At 38.2% G+C, this 13,743-nt stretch overlaps 1 protein-coding gene across 1 annotated transcript in view; it reads left to right on the top strand.

Moving 5' to 3' along the window:
- IPCEF1 (interaction protein for cytohesin exchange factors 1) overlaps positions 1-6,489 on the top strand; it is a 57,497-nt gene extending 51,008 nt beyond the window's left edge. The window contains exons 10-11 of the mRNA XM_065401444.1: positions 2,607-2,797; positions 6,325-6,489. Coding sequence (XP_065257516.1) covers positions 2,607-2,797; positions 6,325-6,489 — 356 coding nt within the window. The remainder of the gene's footprint in view (positions 1-2,606; positions 2,798-6,324) is intronic.
- The last annotated feature ends 7,254 nt before the right edge of the window (positions 6,490-13,743 follow it).

The raw sequence follows: 13,743 nt of genomic DNA, 5'->3' as shown, positions 1-13,743 counted from the left end.
CCCATATTGAAAATGCCTTTTTACAAGGGCTGTCAAGTGCTTAAAAAAATTAATCGTGATTAATCCCGCGATTAAAAAAAATAATCGTGATTAATCCCGCGATTAAAAAAATTAATCACGATTAATCGCGTGATTAAAAAAATTATTTGTGATTAATCACACTGTTAAACAATAATAGAATACCATTTATATAAATATTTTGGATGTTTTCCACATTTCAAATGTATTGATTTAAATTATAACACAGAATACAAAGTATACAGTACTCACTTTATATTTATTTTTATTATAAATATTTGCACTGTAAAAATAAAAGAAATAGTATATTTCAATTCACTTAATACAAGTACTGTAGTGTAATATCTTTATAATGAAAGTTGAACTTACAAATGTAGAGTTATGTACAAAAAAAAACTGCATTCAAAAATAAAACAATGTAAAACTTTAGAGCCTACAAGTCCATTAGTCCTAGTTCTCGTTCAGCCAATTGCTCAGACAAACAAGTTTGTTTACATTTGCAGGAGATAATGCTGCCTGCGTCTTGTTTACAATGTCACCTGAAAGTGAGAACAGGCATTCGCATGGCACTGATATAGCCGGCGTTGCAAGATATTTACGTGCCAAATGCGCTAAAGATTCATATGTCCCTTCATGCTTCAACCATCATTCCAGAGGACATCAGTCCATGTTGATGATGGGTTCTTCTCTATAACTATCCAAAGCAGTGCAGACCAACATATGTTCATTTTCATCATCTGAGTCAGGTTTGGGTTCTGTAGTTTCTGCATTGGAGTGTTGCTCTTTTAAGACTTCTGAAAACATGCTCCACACTCCGTCCCTCTCAGATTTTGGAAGGCACTTCAGATTCTTAAATCTTGGGTCAAGTGCTGTAGCTATCTTTAGAAATCTCACATTGGTACCTTCTTTGCGTTTTGTCAAATCTGCAGTGAAAATGTTCTTAAAACGAACAACATGCTGGGTCATCATCCAAGACTGCTATAACATGAAGTATATTGCAGAATGCGGATAAAACACAGAGCAGGGGACATACAATTCTCCCCCAAGGAGTTCAGTCACAGATTTAATTAATGCATTATTTTTTTAATGAACATCCATCAGCATGGAAGCATGTCCACTGGAATGGTAGCCAAAGTATGAAGGGGCATACGAATGTTTAGCATATCTGGCACGTAAATACCTTGCAATGCCAGCTATGTTCTCACTTTCAGGTGACATTGTAAATAAGAATCAGGCAGCATTATCTCCCGTAAATGTACACAAACTTGTTTCTCTTAGCGATTGGCTGCACAAGCAGTAGGACTGAGTGGACTTGTAGGCGTTAAAGTTTTACATTGCTTTGTTTTTGAGTGCAGTTATGTAACAAAATTTGTAAATTGCGCTTTCACGATAAAGAGATTGCACTACAATACTTGTGTGAGGTGAATAGAAAAATACTGTTTCTTTTATCATTTTTACAGTGCAAATATTTGTAATAAAAATAATGAAGTGAGCACTGTACACTTTGTATTCTGTGTTGTAACTGAAATGAATACATTTGAAAATGTAGAAAAACATCGAAAATATTTAATAAATTTCAATTGGTATTCTATTGTTTAACAGTGTGATTAAAACTGCGATTAATCGTGATTAATTTTTTTAACTGCGATTAATTTTTTTGAGTTAATCACGTGAGTTAACTGTGATTAAGTGACAGCCCTGCTTTTTACTAACCTTCAGTCATCTAAACCTGGCACATATTAATTGTTGCGCCTTCATATTAAATAGTGTCTTTAAAAATTTACCGTTTATACAGGGCTGCTTTTGTCCTATCTTTCTGCTTAATTCCCAGCTGTTCTCTCCTTCTCCCAAATGTCCCCATCTAGAGGAGATGGTGCTGCACCTAGAAAGCTGTCATACTGAAAGGAATAATTGAAACACTCTTAAACGAGGATTCATTGTGAAAGTTCCATGAGGAATTCTGTGCCACTGTCAGTGTATGAAATTTGGCAACTATATGTAATGTGACCATATGTCCTAGTTGTTCATACATAGTCCCAGCATCTTGGAAACTTCTTTCGTGACTCCTGAAATGCCCTGTTTTTTTATTCCCTCAATCAAATATTTTTGGTTGTGTGTTTAAAAACTACAAAATGTTAGTTCAAGATATGCTGCTGTATCAAACAGAATTTGCTCTGTGTTTTCTAGGAACAGAAAGAGACCAGTGGAACAAGTGTTCAAGGTGATGAACAGTGTTTGGAGTGAAGGGAAAAGCTGAATGAGAGTAGATTCTATCAAAGCTTCTTTTTGCTCAAAGTGAATGTTGTTAACACTTGTTCAGAGTTACATAGTAAAGACATTCAGAACACAAAATAGCCCTTCACTTCAAGAAATAGACTTGTCACTGTTGAGACAGAAGCTGGAAGTATCAATACTAGCACTTACTTTTTTTTTTTTGTCATATGTATGTTACTGAAAAATTGCCATCTGTTTTTATTTTGAAAATATAGTCACTTTAACTTTGTTAAAATCCTGTTAATTGAATCCAGCATCACTGTAACTTGCTATCATAGTCACATTCTTATTTATTATTATTCTTTTCTTTATAGAACAGGCAAAATGCTCCGAAGATGAAATGGAGCGACTTTACAAGTCATTAGAACAAGCAAGTTTGTCTCCCATCGGGGACCGTCGACCTTCAACCAAAAAAGAACTCAGAAAGTCCTTCGCCAAACGGAGCAAAAACCCCTCCATGAACGAGAAACTCCACCAAATCCGAATGCTGAATAGCACATTAAAGGTGAGGTGTTACCAGGGGTAAAGTTCCAGCCTAAAAAGAGGGGAAACAGTTTGAATTGAAAAAGAAACAATCCTAAACTTCACCCAAATCTCAAAGTGAATGTTGTTCAGTTAAGACTTTGAAATAATGTTTCACTTTCTCCTGCCTCTGTGTTTTGTGGCTATATTTGAAAGTGGAAGCAATAGTTCAGGTCTTGCTGTAGTTCCAGCCTGATTGGAGAAGGTGTCAGGAATTTATAAGAGATCATATTGTAGTCAGTTGTAAAATTCACACTTTCAGTGGGTGTTTGGTGAGTGCACTGAATGGGGCAGCCTCAAAGGAGGGAGAGCAGAAAAAGTACACTGATGGTAATGGACAAACAAATGATCCTTATCCAAGAAAGTTTTCCTTAAGGGATTACTGTAGAATGCACAGGATGTGCTAAAGCTATTTTAAGGGCCTCCTGGAACTAAAATAGTTTTAATAACACAGGCATCCTGCTTTCATGTTGGAATCTTACCATGGGCAGAGGATGAGAGGGTTTCTCAGAACATTCCCTGGAGGGTCTGAGAGATAGATAGACTTTGCGATGCTCTGATGGATAGGAATCATTTGGAGCCTCATTTGTGTCTCATGGAATTTCTAGTCCTGTTTCTGGGTGCTACTGGAAGAGAGAGAGAAAAAAAACTTATTAATATAAAATTAAATTGTAAATAGAGAGATTTGAATGAACATTAAAAAAGTTGCCTTCCCCATCCTCTTGCTTTTTTGTCACTAGAAGTAAGAACCGAGTATCTTACCTCAAATGTTTTTACTTAGCTTTAAGTCATGTCTACTCTGGAGAAATTTATAAAGAGATTTCTCACTGGTATTAATGCCAAATCAGCTGTTCTGAGACTCATAATAATCCATTCTTCTATAGCATCTGCTGTCTGAGGATCTCATCATTAATGAAGTAAGCCCCACCACACACTTGTAAGATAGATAAATAGTATCCACATTTTACAGGTGAGGAAACTGAGAGACAGAAAAACGTTACATGGCTTTTCCAGTGTAATGTGTATCACCAGTAAAGGAAAGAACAGAACCGCTTAATGCCAAGTGGATTGGTAGCTCACATGTTAGTGTTAAATCTTCAGATTGGGATAATGGTGAGTTGGGGATAGAGTTTTTGTTTATTTCCTAAGGGGATTCACATCCCTCTGGGAAAGTAAATGAGTAAATCATGGACCTGACAATGGATAGCACTCTTTAGAACTTCAGACTTTTTTGTTTTGATCTAACACTAGTTGAATATGGAAAGATAATTTTCTTGGATACTTTTCTTAATGCAGAAAATATGGGTTCTGCTATATTCAAACCAGGAGGTTGGAGTGTCAACAAAATAAATATGGCATTAGAGAATTTCACACGGAGACAAATAGAATTCTTTAAGCAATGGTGTTTACATTAGCTAGTGTGAAAGGCACATTCTCATAGTAAGGAAAATGCCAAACTGTGCATCAGTAGAAAAGTATGCTTTTAAAGTAATTTCTTTTTAATATTATATGAAGCAGGACATAATTAACCCTGCATGATCTATTGGAAATGCAGAACTCAGGGAAGTCTTACATCTGATCCATATTTGCTGTGCTTTGACTAAACCTTTATGAGCTTAAAGCAGAGTGATTTATGAACATACCGAAGCTGACTGGGATTCTTAGTTTGGACTTGCTACTCCACATCTCTAGCAATGAATCATTGCTGCTGCCACAGTATATCATTAGCAAAACATACTTCGGATGGCTAGGAAGAGAGGGAAGCTGTGTGCAGAGTGTTTCACATGCTAAATGAATGGGGGAAATTAGTCTTTTCTCCAGAGATATGGAAGAAAGATCCACAAAATAAGAAAATTTCCCCATTGGGAAAAAAAATCCCCTCTTCTACGTTACCAGCACGTCTTTGTTTCTCTGTCCTGTGCCTTATGCTGTCCTCTTATAAAGGTTGCCAGCTAGACATAGGGTTGAACCTGAGTAATCTGCCTTTTTAATAAGCTGTCCAGTTCCAGTTGGTTCAAGAAGCACAGATCACAGAGGTCAGGCCTTCCGGGAAAGTTGTTGAGGCTATGGGTCAGGACCACTTTTGTGCATAATTCTTGGGGTCAAGAAAGCTCTGGGCCCACTTACCTGCCTTTACTTCCCCACTTACTCTCTGTCTCATCCTCCTAGCTCTGACCTGGAAACCTTTTCTGTCTTACTTTTGCCTTTCTTCCGTAATGACCCTTGCCTGAGGCTGACTAGAGGTGCTTGACATAGGCCAGTGGAGGGGTCCGCTGCCTCACATACATAGTTTTTATTATTTTTTTCTACCCAGAATGGGTATTTGCTTATCCCTTCTTATTATAACACTAGAATTTGATTTCACGGGGCTGTTTAACAGCAGAGGCCTGCTCCGAGCATATGCCAGAGGGAATTGGCCACTTTTGCAGTTAATTTGTCTCAACAGAGGCTTCTGCCCGGAGCTGGCATAGTTAAATGATGATTGGTGGAGAACCATTTCAGTTCAGATCCCTTTGTCCTCACCCTCCAATTACTAAGAACATTTTGTTGACGTCTACGTGTCCATAGTTGAAATCCAGTATCACCACTTGGAGGAGCCCTGTGTGCCTGGGACACACTAAAAGGATAGTAAGATACTGTAGACCTGGAAAAGGAAAATGGAGCTCTGCAATAGAAAACATAAGAACATAAGAGCGGCCATACTGGGTCAGACCAAAGGTCCATCTAGCCCAGTATCCTGTCTTCTGACAGTGGCCAATGCCAGGTGCCCCAGAGGGAATGAACAGAGCAAGTAATCATCAAGTGATCCATCCCCTGTCGCTCATTCCCAGCTTCTGGCAAACAGAGGCTAGGGACACCATCCCTGTCCACCTTGAGGTGTTTATTCTCCATGTACTGATGTCTCTGCTCACATCCTCTGTGAGGGCTGAAGTTGAGATCTCTGGGCCTAAAAATGTGAGCCTTTACATACTGAGCTAAAGGAACTGGGTGCATTAACTTAAAAGTAGTAGCAGCCTTGTAAACCTCCCTATGTGGTCTAGCCACTAGAGTGGGACAGATAACTACCCTATGTGAGTATGGATTACATCTAAATGGAATATGTCTAGGACTTAAAGTAGGGTATTTACAATGTGGGAAGGGAGTGTTTTTCAGGAAAGTCAAAAACTATGTCTGAATTGCAGTAATTGCTGCTGCTGTTACCAGTTTTTTTTAAATTAAGCATTTTTGTAAAATGATGTGAAAAGTGATCAGTTCTTCATGTAACTCTTCTCTTGAGCTTTTGTGAAAAATCTGGTATATTTTAAATTCCCAGGTATAAACGTAACTTCAATTGGAAGAAACTTTTGCCATGGGCTGTGTTTTAAAATTCCCATACTCAAAAAGGGAATCACATTGCCAAAATGAGCAATTTGCCAGCTTTATGTTCATACAGTTTTTATTAAGGGAAATACTGTGTACAGTTTGTATGAAATATATATATATTTATTAACCCTCTTGATTTCCTACTAGTGTAAAGAGCATGACCTGGCCATGATTAACCAATTGCTGGAGGATCCTGAGCTGACAGCAAGGAAGTATAGAGAATGGAAGAATACAAACACAATGTTGATCCAAGAGATCTATCAGCAGCAGGATGCCCTAGCTGTGCCGGGAGGGAATAGCAAGGAGCCATAGATGAATCCACCATCTTTCTTTAATTGAAAACGCTATCTGAGGACAGTGGAACCTGAAGTACATGACAGGATTCCTCCCTGTCCCTCTTTACCTACTGATGCTTTAAGCTACTACAGTTTCAGGTTTTGTTTTTTCCAAGTGCTTATCTCTTCCCTTTTAAAAGGAAAACAACCCATTCGCCAAAGCATTATTTCCTCTCTCCAAACTCATTTCATGCCAATAAAATGGAACCCCAAAATTAAAAAAATATGCCCCCTTTGGGCACATGTCTGAGGCAAACATTATCTGAAGCAGAGAGGAAATGGATTGACATTCAAGAATGGCTGATCTTTCGTCAGAGGTAAACCGAGCACACAAAGACCTGAAAGTCACAGAGGAATGTACATATTGTAGATACTAGACCTTCGGGGTCATTTTATTCATGTAACCTATTGATGGAAGGAACTTTTTTAAAGCTATGATAATGCTAACAGGATACAATCCTCTCTCCTACCACTTGTTTCTTCAAGATAACTACAAATAAGAACTTTTATCTCTACTTACACTTGTTTTGACTGCATTACCATTTAAACAGTGGCAACTAGGATAATTATTATGCATACATCTGAATTTTAAATAATTTTCAAGGCACCCAGTCAGTGGACACCATAAACATTTCCTAATTGTGTACGGACAAGATCAAGATGCTGTTTTCCTACATCATCTGGAGAGGGTCCCTTATTGTGTGTTGGTGACAAATAAATTTGTTCTGCAATGCGGAAACTCTGTCTCATCAAGTTTCAACTTTTCTTATGGAATATAGGACTCAGTAAAGGACAATTTTCTGCTTACATATTTTTGACAGTAGTGAATACGTAAAGTACAAGTTTATCTTGAATTCCTGTTCATAATAATAGACCTTATATAGCGCTTTTAATCAGTAGAACACAAAATGCTTTACAAAGGAGGTCAGTATATTATCCCCATTTTACAGATGGGGAAACTGAGGCACAGGACGGCAGTGATTTGCCCGATGACACTCAGCAGGCAGTGATGGAGCTGGGCAGATCCAAACATATAAAACATAGTTGCTTATATATTTTTTAATATGTGTCACTTTATGGCTTACGTGAATGTGTGACCATGTACTGTATATATTTTTATTTATATATTTATGTACTGTACATTTCCTACTGTAAAAAGGACCACATGTTATAGATGAGATTGTTTATCTGTTGATTTCAAGAGAAATGCCTGCTCAGTCTTCATACCCAAATATAATTAATATAAATTTATATATTCATATCATTCTAAAGTTATGGACGCATTGGGAGTTGCATTTGTAAGCTTTATTTTAACTACCTTGCTTCTACTTTTTCATCTCAGGGTGAGATTTGTTTAAAAATTTCACTGTATATTCTAGGGTAGGAAAATATTTTACTATAAAATTTCATAACCACAGGTGGCATAGTTTTGATTAACATACTAGTTAATCAAAAATTAACACTTACATTGTTTTGCTGCAAAGTGGCATAATTTTCAGCCTTAGGTTTCTCAGCACAGGATACGCGTTTGAACTCCTAATTGGGCCATGTGCAGTATAGTTTGATTTGCACATTTCAGCATATATGACTTTGTAAAGTCACTGAGTTTTAAAAAATAATCCTCCTTATTAAATGGATCCCCATCACAGGAACTAGCATTTAACTAGCATTTAAAGTTAGCCAGTGTGTAAAAATGTTCTTAAGAGTTTTTGGACTCATCTAGCTTTAAACAGAATACACTATAAATACCAAAAATCAGAGAAATGCAGATATTGACCTACCTGTATGCATAGTGTGGGTTACTAGAATTTTGATTATGAAAACGAATATTAACCATCTTCACTGGAACAGATTGGCTCTCCTCCACTTGCTTAGCAATTAGTTTTAATTGCTTGGAATTATTTCATTACTAAGCAATTAATGTTTTAGATCTAAACACTTAGCTATATCCCAGAACATCCCGGAGATGTTGGATCATTAGAGATGGGTTGGATGTGGGAATTGAATGCAGGAGGAAGCCAGGAAGAAGTGAGGTTCTGAACTTTGATGTATGGGCACTTTTGGCAGCTGGTAAGTCTACTAAAGTTTGATTGAAGGGAGCCCTGCCTAGGTGGACTGTATAGGTTCCCGTGAAGCAGGTTTTCCCTTTTGCAGATATTAGCGGGAGGAGAAGAGTGGACTGAGGGATGGGGAGACACAGGAGGCAAAAGCAGGAGGTGCTTGGGTGCTGTGGCTCAGACGCAGGGTTGGATTTGGGATACCAGCACTGCCTCTGGACTGGAACTAGGGAGTGGGACTGGTTGTTGAATCAGCGTTAGTACTGGACTATGGAGAGCTGTAGCTAGAGAACAAGGACTGGCTGGGGACTGGAACTGGGTGGTAAGAACTAGTATAGGAATCAGAGAAAGAAACTGAAACAATCACTGGGCACATCTGTTAAAAACAAAACCACAAAATCTTTTAACTAAACCTCCTAAACTATGGAAAGCACAAGCTAAGTGACATAAATAGATCTGACACCAGCCTTTACCATTCAGACCATTCTCTTGAATTGCATTAGCAACCTTAACTGTAACATGATGAAGGTTTGTTTTATGTCTGAGTGTGTGTGTATAGATTCTCTTGTTTTAAGCAACAATACTGAAGGTTTTTTTTTTTTTTTTGCCAGTTGCACACTGACATTATGCAGCCAAAGCTGTAAAATACTTCAGGAACTTAAAGAAAATTCTGTTTAGGATAAATCAATAAAATATTGATTTATGAAATTAAGGAATTCCTCATTATGTTTTTAGACTTCAAGCATACTTTTTTCAGTTGTTCCTAGTGAACAACAAAATTCAGATTTTTTAGTGATATTTATTATCCTGGTAAGACTTCTTTCCTTAAAGCTAATCGTATGTTATTTTGTAAACAAAAAATTAGGCTAAACCAATATTTTCACTCACACTTGGAATATCTCCTCTTGTTTCTTAAAAAAAATCAATTGTCAAGATTTTAGACAATAAGTACATTTTTTAAAAAAAGCCTTAAAATAAACCAGATCACTAAAGTCTGAAGGGACAGATCTTCACCTGTAGGCATAGAGTGCTTGGTGCAGTGCCCTTTAGACTTCCTGGTTCTGGGGCTGCTCTGTACCAGGCCACAGTCTCAAGATCCTTTCACCTTCATCAGCTGCCAGTGGCCCCAAGGGTCCATACGGCAGCCAGGTTTATGGAAGCTCCAAATAATACACCTTGCCCCTAGCCACACCCTCTATGCTGACAGTGACAGTAAGTGGTGTGGGAGCCATACAGGAGCTCTGCACTACTCAAGGATATATCTATCCAGGAGAGTCTCTTTAGGGGCTTGATCTGCTGAGTTTAGGGCTGCTTTCCACTGGGAAAGTGACACCAAACTGCTGGACCTCACTCTAGGAACTTGGCCAAAGCCTTGGAAAAATATAAAGACAATGCAGAAATTTGTTGCACATTTTCTATATATATAGAGAGAGAGAGAGAGAGAGAGAGAGAGAGAGAGTGTATTTGCCTAACTTTTTCAATTCTGTTTTGTCACAGTGTTCGCTCAGTAGTGGAATAAATTCATTCCACCCCAACCCTCTGATACACGCTTTGGTCATATAATTAGTTATTCATACTGATCCCTCCTAGCCTTAAACTCTACTGATGACATGACATTTTATTGTCAGTACATTTTGTTTAGCTTGACAGCCAAAATTACCTCCCAAAGTGCATGAGATGAACTTGAAATTAAATCAGCTGGATAATACCAACATAGGGTTAGATACAAGGCCCATCCACCACATCAGTCCCATGCAAGCCCTCTAATAAGTTGTGGCTAGGCCTTGTATTGGCCCTCTGCATAGGAGTGGATTTTACCTATAGAGAACCCATGTGTACGTGTTTTCAGGAGTAAAACAAACAATGTAAATGTAAATGATTAGCATACATCTGAGAGTGAGAATTAAATTGTTGACTTTATAGCAGTATAGACTCCAATGAAGAAAGAGACCTTTATCTACTAATTAGCATCTCATGGCTGACTTATCTATGTATATATTTTTTCACCTGTAACATGTTTTTTTTTGTTTTTTTTAAACTAGCTGTAATGATTTCACCAGAGAGTGGACTGAAAAGTTGTCATTGCTCCAGGACTGAATGACGACAGCCTTTTGCCGCAGACAAATGTCATTTTGTGGGGGGAGGGAATCCGACCATTTTGGGGAAAAGGAAAAATTTTTTGTGGCAGATTGTTGAAGTGCATATATGTGTGTGTGGTAATGGAACTGATTTAAATCTACTCAGAGTTTTGGAATTAATCCTGATTGGAGAAGTTAATGGGCAGAGTGCAGGTAAATCATTCAAATGTGGAAGATAAATATAGTTTATTGCATGGGTATCATGTCTACATATATGGGCATGCGTGTGTATATAATACTGTATATTTGATATACCAACTTATTTTTTGATAAAATCCATCTCTTGAAATGTAAGGCATCTCCACAGGAGGAGTCTCCCTGCACTGTATGGGAAGATTTTTTGTGTGGCTCAAGAGTGACCGATTGCAATGACAACCGATTGTCATTTATGAGAAAAACTAAACTCTAATAACAGCAAATGGAGTAGTTTTTGTTATCTTGCATCATTTCCAGCAAAACCTCTAGAAGGTGGGAAAATCCAGTTGTCTGATGCCTGGATGTAATTCCCCAAATGAGAACTACATGATTAGATGTGAAAATCAAAAGATGTGGAAATGAAGAGGGATCTCTGCCCATGTATTTGGCATTATATCAAATAATTACTTATCCCATTTGTGGTATCCTCATGTTCAGAGGTACCAACTTGGGGATTAATCTCCGGGGTCCATCTCAAATTTAAACCTATTGTTGGTGCTAAACAATCAATCAATAAATGAAGGCCAAATTTCAGTCCTTTAGGGCTTGGTCTTGCAAGCTGCTGATTTCCCATGTGCTTAACTTTAAACACCTCCACTGCCCACATGCTCAAGTGCTTTTCTGAATCAGGGCCAGAGTGATCAGCAGCAGCAGTGATGAGCCCTCAGACCCTTGCAAATCTGGAGCAACTCCATTGGTTGAAATAGATTTACACTGTGCAAATGAGAGCACAGTTTGGCCCAGTGATTCATATTCTCTTACTCTGAGTGAATGTGTGCATACTCACGTGTGTATGTGTAGATGTGTGTATGTCTGTATAATATATAGCGATGCAACAATGCCCTTGGATTGACAAATGCAGTACAATTGGTTGTAACAGGGTCACGCAACCTGAAATAGTTTTGGAATACTGCCCTGTTAACTGGCTTATAGATTTTTGAACTATTGACTTTTCCAAAACTAGCAGAGGGTGGGTCACATCACTCTTACTTAAAATAGAACAGAGAATTCTCAGCACAGGGTAACTTTAATGTAGCTAATATCACAGGCAAAAAACTCCTGTGTCTGAGAAAGTAAATTTACTGTACCTATAAGTGCAGCAATCAGAACTCATCTCCTGCCTCTTCAGATGGTTTTGAGGCCTCCCAGACATGAAGGAAATGGAAAGCATGGAGAATGTGAAATGGAGGTAGAGTCAGAATAAAAGGACATATTTTTCATTAAGGGAAAACATTCCAATCTTCTTAGCTGATAAATAACTCTATTGTCTGATGCTGAAATAATTGCAGCAAAAACAGCTCAAAAATCTCAAATCTGTCAGTCAGAATGAGAGGAGATACAGGAGGGGATGAATCCTATGTAAACAGACGTACATGAGTGGTGTATGTAACCGTTAAGCACATCAATACAAGAGAGCACTGAACACCATGTTCTCTGCTCAGTGGTGTTTGCAGTCAATTATGTTTGTATAAAAGGTTTGGGGAATGAATTTGGAATGGCAGCATTACTCTAAAATGCGAAGTATACAGGGAATTATGCCTCAGGTCCTAAATGGGTGCCATTATATTATCGCACCCAGGTGTGTTGTTTCACATATTATTCAGGAGAACTTAGTTAGAAATGTTTTAGAATTGTGTGTGCGAGAGAGAAAGAGAAAATAAAAAGCTTCATTATTATTCCTTTGTCTGTAAGGCCCATCTCTACATTAGTACAGGAAGTCCAGCTGTCCAGACCTTGGAGTGATTGGAAAAGTAAAACTTAACCATTTTAGTCATTTCTAAAATCCATTTTTAATGGCTTTTCTGTAAATCAAGGATGTGTCTCTATTTCAGTGTTCCAGAGCTCATGAGCTACTAGGACTAGACGTGAATGCTGTAATCACCTGAGATGGGAGAGAATCCCAGAGCTCCATTTCTAGCTGTAATGATTTCATCAGAGAGTGGACTGAAGAGCTGTCATTGGTCCAGGACTGAATGGCGACAGCCATGTGCCTCAGACAAATGTCATTTTGGGGGGGTGGGGGGAAATCCTACCATTTTGGGGGGGAGAAAGGAAACATTTTTGTGGCAGTATGTTGAAGTGTGTGTGTGTGTGGTAATGGAGCTAATTTAAATCTACTCAGAGTTTTGGAATTAATGCTGATTGGAGAAGTTAATGGGCAGAGTGCAGGTAAATCAATGTGGAAGATAAATGCAGTTTATCGCATGGCTATCATGTCTACATATATGGGGATGGGTGTGTATATAATACGGTATATTTGGTATACCAACTTATTTTTTTGATAAAATCCATCTCTAAATGTAAGGCACTTCCAAAGGAGGAGTCTCCCTGCATTGTATGGGAAGATTTTTTGTGTGGCTCAACTGTGATCGATTGCAATGGCAGTATGTATTATTTATGAGAAAAGCTAAACTCTAATAACAGGAATTGGAGTGGTTTTCTTCTAGTGGTAGGGCCAAAGTGGTATTTCCTGTTTTATGTGGGACATGTAGAAAGAACATACACTTTAAAATGTCAGTCATGATTTCCTTGAACTTTCAGCAAGTTCCGCAGTTTACTCTTCTTGCTTTCTTTTTTACATTGGCCCAGCCTTTAAACAGAAGGGTCTACTATTAGAGTGAAATTCTCCCTCTGCAGAGGGACACTACCAAGTTGACGTGCCACTAATATCCCACTTAGAACCTATTTTGAGGAGTTAAGTGAACATGAGCCTTTTTGTGGACCATCTGCACAGGGGTAAATTTTCTCCAAGACAGGAGTTTTGCATTAGTAGATTGGTCAAGAACTTAGGAACCATCTGAGTGCTAATGCTCACTCTGTCCCAGATATTGTGCGGCCTTG

The sequence above is a fragment of the Emys orbicularis genome, chromosome 3 (assembly GCF_028017835.1).
Source record: "Emys orbicularis isolate rEmyOrb1 chromosome 3, rEmyOrb1.hap1, whole genome shotgun sequence".
NCBI lineage: Eukaryota > Metazoa > Chordata > Testudines > Emydidae > Emys > Emys orbicularis.
Note: the sequence above shows the minus strand (reverse complement) of the source record. Positions and strands in the feature narration are given on the sequence as shown.